Source organism: Notamacropus eugenii, chromosome 4, assembly GCF_028372415.1.
Source record: "Notamacropus eugenii isolate mMacEug1 chromosome 4, mMacEug1.pri_v2, whole genome shotgun sequence".
In the NCBI taxonomy this organism is placed as follows: domain Eukaryota; kingdom Metazoa; phylum Chordata; class Mammalia; order Diprotodontia; family Macropodidae; genus Notamacropus; species Notamacropus eugenii.
The window spans coordinates 99,223,964-99,245,334 of record NC_092875.1 but is presented as its reverse complement, the minus strand read 5'-3'; the positions used below and the strand labels follow the sequence as shown (position 1 = coordinate 99,245,334).

The following is a 21,371-nucleotide window of genomic DNA, read 5'->3' as shown; positions in this document are numbered from 1 at the left end:
CCTTCCCTTACATGCTGACACAATAAAATGATCAGAGAAAGGAGAATACTCTTGAGGAAATACCAAGGATTCCAGTACTGCCTGATGCCTCCAGACTTTTACCAATTTCTGTCTGTAAAATTCACCTCGTCTTCATCAAATGCCGTCACCACCACATCCCAATACAATCAAAATTAATTTCTATCTATCATCAAATCGCTTCTATACTCTTTCCAGGATTCCCAAAGAGACCCCCCCCCCCCAGGAGAAATATTAGGGAAATCAGATACTCCTAGACCCTCTCACAGAAAGGATGCGGGGTATGATAAGAATATTTACCATTCTGAACACAGAAACATTTATTTTCCCTCTTTGCCTCCTAGGCCTATGGTGCCCTGACTTCCAAATATCATTGCTTGATCATTTATGGAAAAAGTTCTCTTTTGGATTAAAATTCTTACCTGACTATTTTTCAGTTGGCAAAGGAAAAGTGGGTAGAAGAGCAAGATTTTAAAATGTCATTCCATAGCCATTTAAATCTTCTAGGATAGTATTTAGGCTGAATTTCTAGCATATCATGTCTAATTAACAGTCAATGTTTTCTACTTATAATTTTTTGTCCAATTTGACTATTAATCTGTCATATCACCTGGTGAATGACAGCACTAAAGAGGTGTTCTCTTAGTCAAAGTATACATGTATTTTGGAACTACCAAATGAATTGGAGAGTCCTTTGCTAGTACAGAGAAAAGTGATCAGATGGTCTTGAAGGATGATTAAAATTCATGTGTCACTGAGAAAAAAAATATCTAAGACATGAAAGGAATTGCAGTACAGTGTGATTGACTGTGGCTGATCAGATCAATGTGAACTCAGACCTCCACCACAGGCTGGGCACAAATAACTCACATGAACATTTGGATAGGAGATGTCTCTAAATTTGCACATCTCACATTTATTTTGAGCCACTGCAATTATGCCTTTCTCATGGGGTATAGCATCTTCCTTGATGAGTACCCAGTATCCAGTACCTTACCTTGGCAAGTGATTTTCAGAATCTTTCTAAGACAATTCAAATGGAAGCGATTCAGTTTTCTGGCATGGCGCTGGTATACTTCCAGGTTTCACAGGCCCGTGGACAGTGAGGTCAGCACAGTGGCTCCACAGACCTTCAGTTTGGTAGTCAGTCTAATACCTCTTTTCTCTCACACTTTGCTCTGGAGACTCCCAAATATTGAGCTTGCCCTTATTATCCATGTGGACATGTTTGGAAAGTATATTGCTAAAGTAAGTGAATTTATCCACAATATTCAAAACTTCTCCATTTGCTGTAACTGATGTCTCTACAGATGGATGGTATGGTGCTGACTGAGGGAGTACCTGTTTTCTTGATATTGATTATTAGACTAAAATTAGCACAAACAGCAGAGAATTAATCCATACTTTGTTGCATCTCAGCTTCAGAAGTTGCACTGAATTCACAATCATCTGCAAAATACATACAGGGTCCTCAATCCTATATGAAGTCATACTAGCTCTCAGGTAGATGAGCATCTTCCAGATGAAGAATCAGTCTATTAAGGAGGACTCTGGAAAGAATCTCTCTTTCTTTGTCATTGCTAAGACAGTAGGAGCTAAGTGGGATACACACACACACACACACATATACACAAACATACACACATACACACATATATATATAAATACATATTTCATATTTAAGCATTTATATTTTATCTACTATGCACCAGGCACTATGCTAAGCACTTTTAGCAAATATTATCTTACTTGAGTCTCAAAATAACCCAGAAAGATACGACAGTATTATCCCCATGTTACAGTTGAGGAAACTGAGGCAAATAGAGGTTAAGTAACTGGCCCAGGATCACACAGAAGGGAATCTCAACTCAGGTCTTTCTAATTCCCAGCCCAGTGATCTATTGTCTATGCCACCAGTTACCTCTTGACCATCATGTATTGCTTTAAATCCTGGATATACTAAAGGGGTGAATGACTTTGCATCTCTGGAATATAACATTACTGGGAATCAGTTTTCTCATCTAAAAGTTGGGGGAAATAATGTATGTCTTACCTACCACTGAAAAAATGTAATGATGATATGAGGAAATTATTAACAATGATGACTGATATATACGTATGTATGTCTATGTATACACACACATATGTACATATATACCTATGCATGCATACAAGTATATGTACGTATGTATCTATATCTATATCTATATATCTATATCTATATATATATACATATATATATTCATTGATGATGGCTACAATGAAATACATTATTCACCTTTATACCTCTCTTGGTTCTGAACTGAGCACCTTGCAAATTGTAGTCACTTAATTAGTCTCTTGAACTAAAGTAGATAGCAGGAAGATGAATATAAGTGTTCAATCACAGCTAAAGGACTTTCTTTATTCAGAGATTTGCTACCAGGAAAAAAAGGTTATAGTATGCCAACTCCAAGCCAGTGAGTTTGATTTCAGGTCCCAGAAAAACCTTAAATGAGTTGTAAAATGAATAGTTAGTGAGCACCTAGAAAAAGAGACAGTGATCCCAAAGAGTTAGCATGGCTTCAACACAGACAGGCCATACCAGACTGCTTGTTTCCACTTCTCAAAGGGTTATTGTGCAACAAGCAGATCAAGGAAGTGTTGAAAAGATTTAAATTTGAAAATGTCTAAATTTGATTTAAAAAGTCTTTCTATTATGCTACCTAGCTGCTAAAAGTCTGTTCACTTCCCTTTTCTGTTCTGTTCTTTATAACTGGAAGCAATAAGAGGGATCATCTAGTTCACATCTCTCAATTTCAAAATGATGGGAAAAAAATGTGAGGAAAAGCCTGAGTGACTTGCCCAAGGTCAAACAGATTGTAAGTAACTAAGGTGTGATTTGAACCTGGGTAGGGTTCCTCTGACTCCAGATCAAGTGCACTTCCCACTGTGCCATGCTGCCTTTCTTTAGAAACAGCAGGAATTAAAATAGGTGCCCTGAGACAGAAAACTGTTCTCATTATTTAAGCTTGTTTTTGCCGACTCTGTAAAAGAAAAGGAAGCTCCATAAACTATCTCCATTCATGTTGCCTGGAAGTATGCAAATTGACTAATGAAAATGAGACACCTCCTGCAGAGTGTGTGTCATGGCTGAGGTTTTAATTACCCAAAGATATAATCATTATGTGCAACAAACTAGAGAGGCTTGGGTCACACCCCCTCTACATTAGATAAACACAGCCTTTCAGTGTGTGCAAAATTAGTGGTACCCCACAAACATATTCATTACTCTCAATGCACAGCCACCAGCCAAGTGAGGAAGCTGGCATAGGTGGAGAAGAATCTCATAGATGCTAGGAAAGTGGTAAAGGAATCCAATGTTATTTTTCTTTTTTTTTTTTGAACTGGCACTTTTATGAAATGTTTATTTAACAGGTCAACCTTCCCCCCCCACCCCAAACTGGAGCTTCTTCTTGTTTCCATGCTGTGTGCGGGTAATGACAAAAACAGCTGCTAAGAAAGCTGAACAGAACACACTATTTCAAGAGAGTATGGCTAACAGCAGCTTTTGCTTTGATTTTTCTTTCTAAAGGCAAAATATATATACACACTCTACAGATCACAACAATGGTTTAGATGCACTAAGGAAGTTCAAGTGAGATCTGACAACAGGCACACCCAGGAACCAACAAGGTGAGTTGAGCTGCTTCTGGGGTTCTCATTGCCCCATCTTCTGGCCACTGGTTGAGTCTTGAGGGAGAAACTTGCCTAATGCCAAGGAAAGGGACTGGAAGCACTGCAGGGTCATGTTGGAAGGGCTGTGCACAGGAACCAGCAGGCAGGAAAGTGGAGTCCATTAGATATTGCTCAGGGTGGCCACCCTAGGAAGGACTTTGCCCTCCAGCAGCTCCAGACTTGCACCACCCCCAGTGCTGACATGGCTGACTTTGTCCTCAGTGTTCCATTTGGCACAGCAAGTGGCAGTATCCCCACCACCTATGATAGTGATGCAGCCCCTCTTGGTGGCCTCCACCACATTGTTCATTAGCTCTTTGGTTCCTCGAGCAAAGGTTTCCCACTCAAATACTCCAAGAGGTCCATTCCACACAATCTGTTTTGCCCAGGTCACAACTTCCACATACTTCTTGCTGCTCTTGGGGCCACAGTCCAAACCCATCCATCAGGCAGGAATGCCAGAGGCCATTGTGGCTTGGCCAGTCTTGGCATTTTCATCAAACTTGTCTGCTGTGACAAAGTCAACAGGCAATGTGATCTTGACGCTGTTCTTCTCAGTCTTGGCCATCAGGTCCTTGACAATCTTGGCCCCCTCTTCATCAAAAAGAGAAGTTCCGATCTCCATGTTGTTGAGCACCTTGAGGAAGGTGAAACCCATCCCACCATCAATGATTATCTCATTGACTTTGTCTAGCATATTGTTGATCAACTGGATTTTGTGGGCAACTTTAGCTCCACCCAAGATGGCCAGGAAGAGCCTCTCAGGGCTCTCCAGAGCCTTGGCAAAAGAGGTCAGCTCCTTTTTCATGAGGAAACCACATGCCTTCTGGGGCAGATTCACTCCCACCATGGAACTGTGGGCACGGTGAGCAGTTCTAAAAGCATCATTGACATAGATGTCCCCCAGCTTGGAGAGGGATGCTTGGAAGGCTTCCATTTTGGCTGGCTCAGCTTTGATCTTGTTCCCAGAAGCATCTTTGCCTTTTCCTTCTTCTTCTACATGGAAGCGAAGATTCTCCAGAAAAATGATAGAACCATTAGGTGGGTTAGCACAGGCTTGCTCCACTTCTGGACCTACACAATCTTTCAGGTTCACCTTGTCCAAGGTCAGTTTTCTGGAAAGAGATATGTTGGCAGTGAGGAGACGGCAGGCTCGGCAGGGCGGCGGCGGAGCAGCAGGGCAGCTGCAGGGCAGCATGGCGGCAGCGGCTGAAGCTCGGCTTGCTAGAGTTAGGAGGTGCTCAGCACACCAGGGTCAGCCTCAATGTTATTTTTCTTGTGCTTCCTTTTTGTTTTTTCTTTCACTTTTTCCCCAAAGGTAATATTCCTCCTTTTCTAGATGCTAAGGTTTGGAGATTTCCTTACTTATTTTTGTGACATTAAAATAATAAAAATAATAGATTTTGTTGTTGTTGAGTTGTTTCAGTCATGTCCAACTCTCCATGACCCCTTTTGGGGTTTTCTTGGTAAAGATACTGCAGTAGTTTTCTATTTCCTTCCCACCAAAAAAGAATACATAGCATTTACAAATATTTAATTGCTTATGAAATACTTTACATAGTTTATCATTTGGTCCTCACAACAATCCTGTGAGGTAGGTACTATTAATATTCTCATTGTATAGAGGAAGAGAGATTTCTGGATCACATAAGCAATAAGATAGGGGATCAAACATTTTCTCTGAGCCTCCAAAACTATGAAACTTTACTTTGATAATACAGCAACTATAGCAGTGTCCACAGTTTAGAATAGTTGGAATCCAAAAGAAAGTTTAAAAAAATTAACTGCTCACATTCAAGGTTTGACATTGAACTCAGTAATTTTAAAGATGAGGAAACCCCAGTTCACAAGTTTTAAGTGACTTGTCTATGGTTCAGATCAGTCAGGCATTTTTCAGTCATGTTTGACTCTTCATTACCCCATATAGGATATTCTTGGCAAAGATACTGGAACAGTTTACCACTTCTTTTTCCATCTCATTTTACAGATGAGGGGCAGGACAGCTAGGTGGTGCAGTGAGGAGAACACCAGTGCAGGAGTCAGGAGGACCTGAGTTCAAATCTCACCTCAGACACTTGACACTCACTAGTTGTATGACCTTGGGCAAGTCACTTAACTCCACCTGCCTCATCCTGGGTCATCTCCAGTCATCCTGATGAATATCTGGTCACTGGATTCAGCTGGCTGCGGAGGAGAAGTAAGGTTGGTGACCTGCACAGCCCTTCCTCATTCAAAATGAAGTCAAGTGCAAGTCATGTCATTATTTCTCTGATGGCATGGTCTTCTTCAGCAATGAAGGACGAACACACACACACACAGATGAGGAAAATGGGGCAAAGAGGGTTAAGTGACTTGCCCAGGGTCACACAGCTAATAAGAGTATGGGTCAGATTTCAACTCAGGTCCTCATGACTCCAGGTCCAGTCATCTATCTATGTTTCCACCTATCTCTCAGATTTAAAGCAGGAATTGAATCGAGGTTTTCCTGACTCAAGTTCAGGTTTCTATCTACTGTTTCAACTAGCTAGCTGAAAAGCCTCTGAGTAGTGTGTGATGATGTAAGCTTAAGACCTGGCTCTACCATTTACTAACTTATAACACCAGACAAGTGCATCCTGGGCCATCTCCAGTCATCCTGATGAATATCTGGTCACTGGATCCAGATGGCTCTGGAGGAGAAGTGAGGCTGGTGACCTTCACAGCTCTCCCTCACTCAAAACAAAGTCAAGTGCAAGTCATGTCATTATCTTGATATCATGATCCTCTTCGAGAACGAAGGACAAATGCAATAATAGCACTGGACAAGTCACTTATGCCTCTAGGGCTCAGTTTATCCTCTCTCAAATGGGAGTAATGATAATGTCAGCCTTTGGAAATACTATGAAAATTAAGCTCCATGTGGACATGAACCTCCACTGAAAGCTCATTGTAGGGTCGAGGTGGCCTGGAGAATAAAAAACAAATGAATAAGTATGGTAAAACAGGTAAATTCTGAGATGTTTACCACCAGCTTGGCTAAAAAATAATGAATTTTTCAGCCACAACTTCTCTCGTTGGCAATCTAATGAGGTATGGAGGAATTACAATCTATATCTATGAAAAGACTGCTCCCATCTACAAAATTACCAATCCTTAACATGCTGATGATAAAAAGCCTGTCTCCAGGAAACATCCACATTAACAATGAAAGCTCACATTTCTTTGGTACTTTAGATAACTTTCCTTACAACAAACTACGGTAGTCTTTTATGAAATTGTTATAATAATCCCCACTATGTTGCTGAGAAAATGGGCTGAGAATGCTGATGATGGTGCATGAACAAGATTCTCTATCAGGAGTTCTTAACCTCATTTTTTTTTAATTTAGTTAAGGACCACTTGGAGAATCTGGTGAAACCTCAGAATATTTTTAAACCATAAAATAAAATATATAGGATCATAAAGGAAGTCAATTATAATAAAATGAGGCTATCAGAGTTTTTTTCCTAAGTTCACAGACCTCAGATTCTAGGGCTAGCCCTCTCTCCCTATCCCCTGTTACATGAGCTAGCCCTAAACACTGAAAGGCTTAGAATACAGTTCCAGCCTTTCCCAAATTGCTGCTTCCCACTGAAAATGCTTCCTCCTGGTGGCTTTCTAACTTTAATGGTGTTTTGTGGTTGACAAACAAGGCAGAATGAGTCATAGCTAGAAAAACAAACAAAAAACCAATATGTTCTCCATTGACAGGTGACATCTATGATTTCAAACAACCCTGTCAGCTTCAATCCTGTATTCCTTATCGGTCTGCTCTCTAGTTAGCTTGGCCTAGAGTTCTGTTGTTGATCAGTTAATTCAGTTGTATCTAACTCTTTGTGAGTGGTTTTCTTGGTGAAAATACTGGAGTGGTTTGCCACTTCCTTCTCCAGCTAATTTTACAGATTAGGAAACTGAGACAAACAGGGTTAAATGACTTGTCCAGGGTCACACAACTGGCAAATGTCTGAGGACAGATTTGAACTCAGGTCTTCCTGAGGCCAACTCCAGCACTCTATCTTGGAATTACTTGCCTCATAATGATTCTAGTTTTCTTTACTACTACTGAACTCTGTTTAATTTGGGTCATTTTGGCAATAGAATATTAACCAGGAAATGCCTTCTTCTCCCAGTCCTGTCCCCACTGCTTCTTTTAAAATCATTATGCCTTGGTTCACAATAATATCATTAAAAAGACACAGGATTAAGAGTCAAAGGACATTGATTTAAATCCCAACTTCCTCACTTTCTACTTGTGCAAACTTGAGCGATTCATTGTTAGCCTCTCTGACCTTCAGCTTCCTCATTTGGTAAGCGAAGAGGGTTAATTATATGGCCTCTAAGGGTGGTCCCTTCCACCTCAAAATCTATAATCTTACCATTCTTTAACAGCTGTGACCAAAGCTTCTCTTAAAATTATGTCGAGTGAGAGTTAATCTCACGCTTTCCTTGGGGAGTCAAGTACCATTTCATAGCCAATGACAGTTTTGCTACATGACAGAGCATGGAAAAACCTAAACGAAAAGTGTCCAATTCAGCTTTCTTTTTCGGGATGAGTACTTTTCAAATAAAATCCAAACCTATCCATAGGGCGGGCAGGGCCATGAATTGTTTTGTTCAGTTGTTTTAGTTGTGTTCAACTCTTCATGATCTTATTTAGGGATTTTCTTGGCAAAGATACTAGAGTGGTTTGCCATTTCCTTCTCCAGCTCATTTTACATATGAGGAAACTAAGGCAAACAGGGTGAAGGGACTTGCCCAAAGTTACATAGTTATTAAGTGTCTGAGGAGAGATTTGACTCAGACTCTATCCACTTTGTCACCTAGCTGCCATTCAAATAAATTGTGACTTTACCCAATCCATCCATGGGGAGAATAGGATCCTATGTTAGATTTAAATATATAGATAGAGGTAGATTGGTATGTTGGTAGATAGCTCAGTAGGACAGATATTTGATCAGATATATTAGAATTAATTATGAACTTACTATGTTCCAGGCACTGTGAAACACTGGGGACACAAAAATAAAAATGAAACAATCCCCTTCCTCAAGGAGCTTCAATTCTGATCGGAGAAGACACCACATAAAGGGTAGCTAGAAAGGAGGGAGGGATGTGGTTTAGATATGGTGTCCAGGAGGCCTGTTGCCACACAAGCTAATGCTCATCTATCATCCTCAAGGTGAATCTGGTTTGTACAAGTGTAGGAGTGGGAAAGGAGGCAGGCCAGAGAGGGGGAGACATGGGTTTTTGTAGATGACGATGATGACCCAATGACAGGAGCACAGTGGGGAAATGATGAGAAGTTTACTATTTTATTTAAACACTAAGGGTTTGATATTAAATCTAGCTCTCTGCATAAAAGCTTTTAGGCAGGGGAGAGACTGAAGAGCACTAGAACTGGAATCGTTACCCAGAGTGAGTCTCCACTTTGCCACCTAAGTGTATGATTTAGAAAAAGACTCCCCATGTCTGAGTCTCATTTTCTTCAGATGTTAAAGTGAGATTACAAGAGCAAAAATTCAGAGCTGGAAGGGACCTTAGAAGACATCCAGATAAACCTACTCACTTGCCAAATGATGGAATATACATACATGTATATATATATATATATATATATACATATATATATATATATACACACATACACACATACATACATGTGTGTGTATACATATACACATATACATACACACATATATATACATGTACATACACATATACATAATCATATGTATATATTGCCTGCCTGCTATGCTAAGCACTGTGCTAAGTGCTTTTTATCAATATTGTCTCATTTGATCCTCACAACTCTGTGAAGTAGGTGTTGTTATTATCCCCATTTTACAGATGAGGAAACTGGGGCAAAAAGAAGCTGTGACTTGCCCACGGTAACTCAGCTACTAAGTCTCTGAAGCTTGACTTGAACTCAGGTCTTTTTGACTTCAGGCCCAGTGCTCCATCCACCATGGAATGACCTATCCCAAATTAGTTTGCTGAGACTCAGAGAAGAATCATCCAGGAAAAATGCCCCAGAGAATTACCTGCCTCACAGAGTTGGTAAATTACATGTGATGGTAAGAAAAAAAACCATTTTTCTTTTGTAAAGACCATTTAAAAAACATTATTATCATTGTTTAATTCTTCTTATTATGGTGGACAGGTTTAGAACACTCTAATGACAAGTTTAACCTTGGAAAAGATCTGGCCTGTCATCAATTTGATCAATAAGCACACACACATGTGTATATGTATATATACTTATGTATACATATACATATATGTATACATGTGTGTATATATACATATATATGACATTGTTTTAGGGTGCACTTCATCAACATAGGCTTATCTGAAAAGATGACATTATGTTCCCCCTCCACCACAACTCCCCTCAAAAAACAGATGGAAATATTACAGAATATGAAGGCTGGAATGAATCACATAAATCATTTAGTCCCAATTGCCTCATTTTCCAGATCAGCAAACAAAGTTCCCAGCAAGGACTCTAACCACCATACTATATATGCCAGCAACTCATTAGAAGAAAGGTCAGTCACTGTGTTTGGGAGTCAACTGAGAGGAATGCAGAGTATGAAAGGAAAATACTGAACTGGGAAGTCTGGAGACCTCCTTTATAGTCCCAGATTTGATACTACTATTGAATCTTAGTTTCCTTATTTCTACTTATCTCCTTAAACCCACAGATTCATGGATTATAAACAAATTATATGACATGACTACATCTCCCATCCCCATGCCTTGGAACTGACTGTCCTTCTTACTTAGCGTGCTCTCATCCCTCAGTTCCACATTTCAGAATTCCTGTTTGTTTGTTTTTTCTTAGACATCAGCTCATAAGGGTCTTTTCTTCTGTATGTGACCTTTTCTCGTTTACTCTCCTCCCTTTCAGCAGCTAGCACTTTTCCCTCCAAGGTCAGCCTATCTCCTTTATAGGTATTTTACATATACATATGAACATGTCTTCTCCATTAGGAGGGCAATTTGGAACTATACCCAAAGGGCTACAAAACTTTGTATATCCTTTCATCCAGCAATAGCAGTACTAGATCTATATTCCAATGAATTTTTTTAAAAAGTAAAAGGACTATTTGTCCAAAAATATTTATAGAAGTTCTATTTGTGGTGGCAAAGAATTGGAAATTGAGGGAATAGCCAGTTGTGATGGAATACTATTGTGCTATGAGAAATGACGAGTAGGGTTATTTCAGAAAAAAAAATTAGAAAGCTTTATATGAACCAATGCAAGGTGAAGTGAGCAGAACCAGAAGACCATTGTACATAGTAACAGCAATATTGTGTGATGATCAACTTTGAATGACAGCTATTCTCAACAACACAGTGATCTAAGATAATGCCAAAGGACTCATGATGTAAAATGATATCGAAATCCAGGAAAAGAACTGATGGAGCTTGAATGCAGATAGAGGCATATTGTTTTTCACTTTACTTATGTTTTTCCCATTTCTTTTTCCTTTTTTAATCTGTATCTTCTTTTACAGAATGACTAATATGGAAATATGTTTAGCATGATCATATACGTATAATCTGTATCAAATTGCTTACTGTTTTGGATACTAATGAATTTGGAAATCAAAATTTAAAACAATGAATGTTATAATTGTCTTTACATGTTATTGGGAAAAATAAAACACTATTTTAAAAATGTCAGCTCTTTGAGGCAGATTCACTTTTGTTTGTGAAGTACTAGGGTCTAGGAAAATGACCACATTATAGTTAGCATTTAATAAATGCTTAAGAAATAGATCATAAGAATGGCAGAGAAAGATCTGCTGGACATCCTCTATGTCCAGCTTGAAGTACAACAGCTTGAAATTTCTAGGTTTACTTTAAAAAATGAAGTAGACATAGCTAAAAAAAATAATTCATCTAAAAGAGACTGGGATTATGGAGGCATTAATTGATGAGGATTAATTAATGGAGGCATGATTAATCATGACATTTCAGTCATGTCCAAATCTTCATGACCCCATCTGGGATTTTCATGGAAAAGATACTGTAATGATTTGCCATTTTCTTCTCCAGCTCATTTTATGGATGAGGAAACTGAAATAAATAGGGTTAAGTGACTTGCCCAGGGTCACATAGCTAGTAAGTGTCTAAGCCTATCTAACTGCCCTGATGTTAAAGTTGGATTAATTGCCCTTTGAGATCACTTTCGAATCTGAGATGTGATTCTGTAAACTAGAGTTCCTCTTTTTAAAGGCTGATGAGGCAGCGGTTTGTACAAATAAATCAGAGTTGGGGACAGATAGGAAGCAATGCATATCTTTGGCCCTAGGTCTCCTTACATATCAAATGAGAGAGTGGTTTCCTGGGACAAAGCTCTGTCCTCATCAATAGTCTTCTGAATCAACCAGTACAATTGTTATTATTCACTTATTACCAAAAAAGAAAACTGAGGTTAAGAGAAATGGGATGACTAGACCATAAAACTAGTGACAGGGAAGGCCCTTGAACTTAGTTCTGCTAGGAATAATCAACCAGTCAGCATGACTGTAGGCACTTACTTTGTGTCAGGCAATGTGAGGTTACAAAAAAAAGCAATAATACAAATACAGCCACTGTATCCAAAGAGTTTACACACTGAGGGGAACAATACGAAAATTAATAAATACATACATAAGTAAAAGGTTCAAGTGGGTGGGAGGATTGGAAAGGTTTCCTGTAAAAGTTAGCCTATTAATTGAATCTTAAATGAAGTCAATAATGTTCAAAAAGCAAAAGTGAAAAAGGAGAGCATTTCAGGCATGAAGGATAGCTGTGCAAAGACATGGAGATGGGGGATGGAATTTGAAGAAATATTTAGTACAGGGCCTGGCACATAGTAAGTGATTAATAAAAAGCTAGTTGGCTTTAATTTGAAGTAGCAATCAGGAAACTTTCCCTGGATTGGAGAGTGTATGGAGTAAGGTTGAAAAGACTTGACCAGGTTTTAAAGAGCCTTAAATGCCAGAGGACTTTATATTTCAACATTCACATATTGTCAAACCAAGTATAATGTTCAAACAAGATCTTTCATACTAAATCAGAGTGGCTAAATTTGATACACTCTCTTTTTAAAGTAGGGTTGGGTAGGTAACATTACTCATTTAGGTCCATTTTGATTAAAAGCCAAACACTTCAAAGATGATTCTCTTATCTGAACCTCTCCATGTGGCATTTCCAATTAGCTAGGAAGAAGAATTATGAAGAATCGTATCTAAAACTCTCTAGAGCCTCTGTGAAGAGGTAAAAAACATGATGGGAATTTCCTATTAATTTAGATGTTTAAAAATATAAACACATTTGCTTTTTTCACTTTTCCACTATAAAGCAGGAGCCATTTGATGGATGAAACAAAAGCTGATTTTGTGGGTACAATGGAGCTTTTGTATACAAGGACAATGTCCCCCTAAGTGAAAGTTTCATTCCATGTTACTAAGTTTCCTTATAATAGATTTCTATGTTGATATGCCCACCACTCTGTGTGTGTGTGTGTGTGTGTGAGAGAGAGAGAGACAGACAGACAGACAGACAGAGAGAGAGAGAGAGTGAGAGACAGAGACAGAGACAGAGACAGAGAATGAGAGAGCTGTGACTTCTTCAAGGTCACCTAATGAGTTATTGGAAGAGCCAGGCTGGGACCAATATCTGACTCACAGGTTAGTATACATCCCAGTGAGCAAAGTGTCTTATTTCCTTTCACATTTGAATAGATGTTGGCCAGGGGTAGACCAACGTAATCAATTCAATAAATATTTCTTAAGCACCTACTATATGCCTGGTTGTGGTTGTGGTTTGTCTTTCATTCTTGAAGAGTATCATGACATCAGGGAGATGATGACATGACTTGCAATTGAATATGAGGTGAGTGAGTGAGGGCTGTGCAAAGTCAACAGCCTCACTTTCTCCTCCAGAGTCATCTGGGTCCAGTGGCCAAATATCAATCAGGATGACTGGAGATGATCCAGGATGCAGTTTGAGACCTTGGACTTTTTTAAGCTGAAGTCTGGCACTGTGCTAAAGGGGAAATAATTTATACAGCTTAGCATCTTACCCAAAATGATCAGGAAAAAAACAGATCTTTTTTCTAATAAAATACCCATCTTGACCAGAGTTAGCTCTACACAAAGGCAGAAAAACTTTGGGTTTGGAGTGAGAAGACTTGAATTGAATCTCTGGCTGTCATACATACTATCTATCTGATGGTACCTTCTTTGAACTTTAAGGTCTTCATCTGTAAAACAGGAAAAATGAAGCTTGCAGCACCAAATTCACAGTTTTATCCTATAAATCACAATGCACTCTACATCTTCTCATCAGAAAGGCTCTGCTTCTCTCCCTCCATGTTCCATCATGGTTATTTGTGCATGCATAGTACCTTTCTATTCAGCAGAGCTATGTTTCAGTCATCCTTCCACTTTCCCCAGGCCTTAGTGCAGATGCTGTCAGTCTGCACATGGCAGGCTCACAGAATAACTACACTGAGGATCACAGGAGAACTCAGGCATTCCCTAATCCAACCCAGTCATTAAAAAGATGTGGTTGTACAAACTTCCGCTGAACTGAACTTAAGGTTTAGAAATCACTTAGTTTTTAACGCCCCTGAGAGGTAGGAAGTGCATAGGTGATTATCCTGACTGCACAGACTAGGAAACTGAGGTTAAACAGCTTGCCTCACAGGGTCATGCAACTACTAAATGACTCTAGGAAAGATAGAATTCAAACCCAAGTCTCCACCATCTAGGTCCAAGACTGTTGTTTCTCCTGCGATTATCTAGCCTCCCCATCAGAGATTATGTAGTAGTCAGGACAGCAGTGGTAACAGTGACAGCGATGGTAAAAAAGATAATTCTGCTGAAGATGAAACAGATGACAACAATATTTTAGAAATGTATTTCAGAGCTCTAACATTGCCACTTTGAAACCTCTCAGCAGTCCTGTGAGGGAAATAATACAAGCATCGTCATTCTCATTTTTTCAGAGGAGGAAATCAAGGCTCAGAGAGGATCCTTAAGACACATGATTTCAAATCTGGAGTTATTTCTACTACATCCTACCTTCCCTATCTACTTTATATGGGTAGAATCAGGGCAACCTTGGAAGAGTACGCACCCTCTCCTTCTGGCTTTGAGTCAGACAAGGTACAATCCCAGCCCTCCTTCCCATCCCAGCCTCTTACCTTCCTCATCCCTACATGTTTCCACCCCTACTGTGGCAGACAGCCCTACCCCTCTCTGTCTCTTTTAGGTTATTACTGAACTCCACAGCAAATGTTTCACCTGTCTGTTACTCCTCCATGCAAACAAGCCTATTTGGTGTTAATGGTCCAGGGCAGTGGAAGAGAAAGGAATAAGATTATATTAATTTTAAAATAAATATGTCTTTTCCAACTCTCAGAACCCAAGCCACCTCCACTCCACCCTGGCCCCCTATGCTTCCAAATGACTAAATGTTTCCACTTAATGGAGATGGAAATTACCTCTCAAAACATTATGGAAACTAATGACTGCAATTTTTCTACATTGCCCAGTGATTCTCTGTGTTATCTTTTCTTGCTCCAATGAGCAGTGACTGACACATGCTTGTTTGGTATTAAAAGGTTTATGGCAGGTAGCCTTAACAGGCAAATGCTTTCTGTTTGAACACTGGAGCAAAGCCTCTGTTTCCCTATGGAAAGCTATTTTTATAATCCTTAAGTAGTAGGAGGCAGTACACTCTACTAGATAGCATTGTCCTGGCTCAAGAACACAGCCTGGGAGAAGCATGATTGACTTTTCTTCCCTGACCTGACAGAAGCTCAAAAGACTGAGTCCCCAGTGGGGGCTTATGGAGAGAAAGAAAAAGGGATGAGGACAGGTTTGGTTTGACTCATGACCGTTCTTTCAAATAGGGGAAGTGAAAAATCCACAGTGGGGAAGAGAATGCCTGTGGAGGAGGCTCTTAGGGAAGCATTATTTCCAGTGACATAATTTTCAGACACATTAAGCTCCAAGCTGAGCTCCCAAACACCATTCAGAAAGCATCTGAACTGGTCTTTATCCAAAGCAAACTATGTAAATTCTAAACCCAACTCCTTGAGATACTGTCAAGATACTGACAAAGTCACTTCCCTACTCTGGGATTCAGTTGCTTCCCTTGTAAAATTAAGGGGTAGAATAATACCAGTATCCTTAACCTAAGATCCATCAACATGGATGGATGGATGGATGGATGGATAAATAGAGAGAGAGAGACAGAGACAGAGACAGAGATAGACAGATAGAGAGACAGATAGAAGATAGACAGATAATAAATATAGAGATATGCACATATATACATTTATAAACATATTTTAATAACTACACTTCAATGAAGTTGGTTTCCTTTGTAATTCTATATATTTTATTTTATGCATTTTAAAATATTATTCTGAGATGGAGTCCATAGACTTCACCATGACATATACAAAAGGTTAAGAAGTCTGGAACAGATCATCTTTAAGGTTATAGCTAGCACTAATTCCATAATAATACTTTGACTGACTGAATTCTAGTGTAAAAGAACCCTCAATTAGAAACTTTGGAGATTATCTAATTTAGCTCCTTGAAAACTCAAATTACTTCCCCTAACTCTCTCTTAATATTCACAGATGCAAAATAAAGCAGGGCCCAACAAGTCTCCAAACTCATCTGTTTTAGAGTGTGGCACAGTGGATAGAAAATGGGGGTTGGTGGCAAGAAGACCTGAATTTCAAAGCTACCTCAAACACTGACTAGCTGTGTGATCTTGGGTAAGTCATTTAACATCTCAGCCTCAGTTTGCTCATCTGTAAAGTTAAGATAATATCAACACCTATGCCACAGGACAATTCTGAGGATCAGATAATATGTGAATGATACTTTTTAAAACTGTGATAATTATAAAACTTCTATCATTTGATGTTACAGTTATTGCAATACAACTCCAATATGGAGGCACTTAGAGCCTATGAAAGCAAAGAGGCAAAAAGAGCTTGTATTTTTCCAATGTTAACTCTTTTTAACTGAACTCTTCCTGCGGCAGGGACCTCGAGTCATTCTTTTGCAGCTTTAGTTAGACATTAGATCTTCCCTTCAGTTTAAGATTCCAAAAAAAAAAATTCCTCCCACCTGAGTTTCACTTGAACCTATACCTGGCATTAATCACCTATTCTCAACCAAGTCTATTGTTAGGGTATGTATCTTGTCACCTGGACCTCAACTTTAAGCATGTTCCCACCCCAACACATCTCCCTCACCCTTGGACTGGAGTGAGTTCCTTGTACATAGGGACAAACCACTATTTATATAACTATAGTGTGTGTATATATTTTTGTGTTGCCTGCTTTCTGTATCACATAATAATACAGCTCATGATTGTATCATCTTCCTGATTGCCAATTTTCTAGAAATTTTCATACGCATCCATGAAACCAAATAAAGCAAAACCTTAAAACACTCTATAATTTTTAGCTATTATTTTTTATTTTTACCAATGCCTCAGATTGTGGAGATTTCCTGAGCTAGAGGCAAAATGCACACACTCCCCATGTAAAGCATGAAGGCTTGAGTTACCACTGAACAATAAAGAGACAAGGGGTCCATCGCACAATCAACAGTTATTAAACATCTACCATGTTCCAGGAGCTGTGTTAATGTAATGATAATTTAAAAAGGAAGATCTTCCCTGCTCATTAATAGGCTCATGTGACCTGCTTAAATCAACATGGAAGCCTAAGTCACATGTGGCGTGAGGAGCTTGCTGAATGAGTGGAATAGGAAGGATGGAGCAGAACTGGGAGCAGTTTGGTCAAAGAATAGTCAGAGTTGAGGGAGACAGAAAAGCAGGCAGCTGGCTAGTGTGAGTGAGAGAGCTTATTTGTGATTTGTTTAAGGGAGGTGATTTGTGGGAAGCTAGTGCCCTCTGCATTGTTATTGTGTATAGATTTCTTTGTTACTATGATGTATTTGGCTTTCTAGTGTTGGGATTTGGCTTTATGTTGTCTAAATAAATGTTTTGGTTCTGTCTTCTGTGTGGAAAGTCTGTTGTATTTCATGATTCAGAATGGTGCTGGGATATTCATGGTCACCATAGGCACAGTGAATATCCCATTGGTGCTACAGCTAAGCACAGGGGAAATAAAGATAGGAAGGATACATTCCTTAGAGTTCCCACATCAGATCCCTTGCTTTATCCACACACATGGAACATGCTACAATAGCTTCTTAGTGAGCCTGGGAAGTGATCTTTTCGCATTATCTGTACCAGTTAATCCTCAGCAGCACTCAAGAGACTTGCAGTCTCTGGACTGTGATGTGAGGCCAAAAGTGAATAACTAGGCACCACCAAAACTGGATCCTATAATAGGTCATGTGTACACTGATCTGGGGTCCTTTTCCCCCTACAGAGATGCTAAGACTTGTCACTTATGAAAAGTCTGAGTAACTGACAACACACATCAGTAACATATCCACCTGAATAAGGTATTCGGACCAATCTTCATCAGAATTGGCTGAAAATAGTAAATATATCAAAGATATCTCAGTCAGCAAGCATTTAAGTGCCTACTATGTGCTCATGAATATACCATATAGAATATGAATATATGGACTGTGGATGCAAAGCTTGAATTTTATAAAGGAGCTAGCATAGACACAAAAAAGTATAAAATACATGTTATGAATGAGTAATTCTTTTAAAAGAACTATTAAGCACTTACTGTGTGCCAAGCATTGTGCTAAGTGGTAGGGATCAAAATACACAAGCAAAGACAAAATAAATGTAAGGTTCTTGGAAGGATATTAGCAGCAAGAGAGATCAAGAAAAGCTTTCCAATTTGAGGTGTCACATGAGCAAAGTTATGAAAAAACAAAGAATTATAGAGGAAAAGGTTAGGCAAAGCAGCAGGATATGGAGTACTTCTAGCATCAGTGAATCATCTGAGGACCAAAGCAATGACATACAATGGAGAGGGTATTTATGCAGGTCACTTTGTTTTTTCAGTCATGACGTTAACCCCTTTTTCTCTCAGTTATTTTATCTTTCACCTGATACAATGTGTATTATAACCCCCAGGTTTGAAACCTATCTCTGACATTTTCTAGCTGTGTGACTATGTAACTTAAGCACTCTGAGTCTCAGACAACAATGAGGGAATTATAATGCCAAAAAATCACATGTTCTTTATGAATGGACAGAGAGCCTGCCTTGGATTCAGGAAGATCTATGTTCATGTTCTATTGCTGATATATACTGGCTATGTGAGCATGTGCAAATCACATAATCTTAGTGTTCTAGACAACTTTCTCTGACTATAAACTTCAGAGAATGTGCAGAAATGCAAATATAGGAGACTCACCTAAGAGTTTCCTTTACCAAGTAATCAGAGTTCCAGTCCCTATCCTCATTAACAATATATTACCTAAATCACAGAGATATTATTAGGATGTGCATGTACTAAAATGGGACAGTGAATTCATTGATATAGAAACTCCCTCCAACAAAAGTCTGACAGGATGGATGGGCATGGATAGTTGATCAGTTACATAGTTACAAGGACAGCAATTTTTAAAATTTAATTTGCTTTTAGAAATCTGAGGTGTGGAAAGGTGCAAAGGCAATCAACATTTAGTAAGCATTTAATATGTACCAGGTGCTGTCCTAAGTGCTGAAGTTAAAAGATTTCCTGTAAAGGTTAGATATCAGCTGAGAGTGAGCGAAGCCTAGGAAACCAGGAGGCAGACATAAAATGGAGTATTCAAGCTGAAAAGGACAGCCAGTAAAAATTTCTGGAGCTGAGAGATGGAGTGCTTTGTGGTAGGATTATCAAGAAGGCTGGTGTCATTGAATTTAGGAATATTAGAATTTTAGATTTAGATGCAGAATATTAGATTTGGAATCACAGGATCTAAGTTTGAGTCATCAATACGATGACACTCCCTCTCTGTCCTTAAGTGAGTCACAGCCTCACTGGCCTTTAGTTTCCTAATCTTAAAATGAGAGAAATGGACTAAATGATCTGTGAATTCATTCCAGCTCAAGATTTATGATCTTACAAGGTGCCATCTGGCAAAGTATTATGGTGTAAGGGGAAGATATGGGAATTGGCTTCAGAAAACCTAGGTTCTAACCTCAGCACAGCCACTAACTCTCTGTTTAAACTTGTCTAAGACATATTTCCACTTTGAGCTTTTTCCTTGTCTACAAAACAAGGGGATGAAATTTATTCTCCTTAAGGTCCATTCCAAAGCCAAAATTCTCTAATTTTAAAAGGCATCATGGCATATTAAAGAGTTAGACATGGAATCATGAGGACTTGGGTTCAAATCCTGCTTTAGATACTTAGTAGCTGTATGACCCTGGATGAGTCATTGAACACACACATAAATATATAGAGAGATATATAGATACATATATGTATCAGTTTTTTTCATGTGCAAAATAATGAGGACAATACCTCATAGGTTTACTGATCAAGTGTAAAGCTCTCTGCAAACTTTAAAAAGGAACACAGATGTAAGATATCTTCACTGTCATCATCAAAAGACTTTTGTGAAGGACATATGGTTGGGATCAAGCCACCTCAATCCCTGAGAGTGATCTGATTGCCCTGAAAGAAATAATTACAAAAGAATTCAGAGTAGTGATATCTAGCCATGCCTATGCAGGTAAATAAAACTGGAATATTGATCAGATTTTCAATTAATTTAATCATCATAAATATATAGCTTGAGAAATTTAGCTTAGAAGATGCATTTAATTTATTTTTAACAAGTCAACTCATCGTTGTCTTGCTTCTCTGTGTAACTGAATCAGATTCAGTTTAATTGAACACAGTTCAACAGTCAGCAACTATACTCTCAGTTATAGTTTTACATTCTGTTCATTAGGTTTATGAGATGATAATACATTACATTTGCCATAATTACATATTATACATAAATACATTACTTTAAGCCATAACACAAAACTGTAAGAAGCTATTCTAGTGCCTAGGGAAAGAGAGGGAAGGGAGCAGGATAGACTGTAGTAGACTAGGTTGTACATTGTGTACAGTACTAACTATCATTGAAGTCAAGAATACCTAAGTTCAAATTGTATCTCAGACACTTGTTCATTTTGTGTCCCTGTACAAGTGTCTTAACCTCTTCTAGCCTCAATTTCCTCATTTGAAAAAATGGAGTTAAACTTAATAGCCTCCAATGACCTTCCTGACTCTGAGTTTACAATCTTACAATTCTAATGCATCTTGTATACAGAAAGGCCTCAGGATCTTGCATATGGCATCGTTGGATTTCATTATATTATTTGTGGGCTTTCATATGAACAACTCTCAGTTAAATGTAGTCACACCACAAACCTGGAATTTTTACTGGTCCATGCCTGTAATGCTCTCCCTCTTTATCTCTGCCTCCTGACTTCTCTGGCTTCCCTTAATTTCTAGCTAATATCCCATGTTTTATAGGAAGCTTTTTCTGACTTTCCTTAATTCAACTGCCCTTATTCTATTGATCATTCCCTACTTATTGTGCATATAACTTGTTATTTCATAATTATTTACATCTATCTCCCAAAATAGTCACTGAGTTGCTTGAGAG

General features: G+C 38.8%; 2 protein-coding genes across 3 annotated transcripts in view; both read right to left on the bottom strand.

Moving 5' to 3' along the window:
* FAM135B (family with sequence similarity 135 member B) overlaps nt 1-21,371 on the bottom strand; it is a 441,077-nt gene that overhangs the window by 210,212 nt on the left and 209,494 nt on the right. The window lies entirely within an intron of this gene.
* On the bottom strand, nt 2,911-4,948 carry LOC140498203 (phosphoglycerate kinase 1-like). Its single transcript, XM_072599464.1, has one exon. It carries the CDS (start codon nt 4,931-4,933, stop codon nt 4,181-4,183), a length of 753 nt encoding a protein of 250 aa, XP_072455565.1. The 5' UTR covers nt 4,934-4,948; the 3' UTR covers nt 2,911-4,180.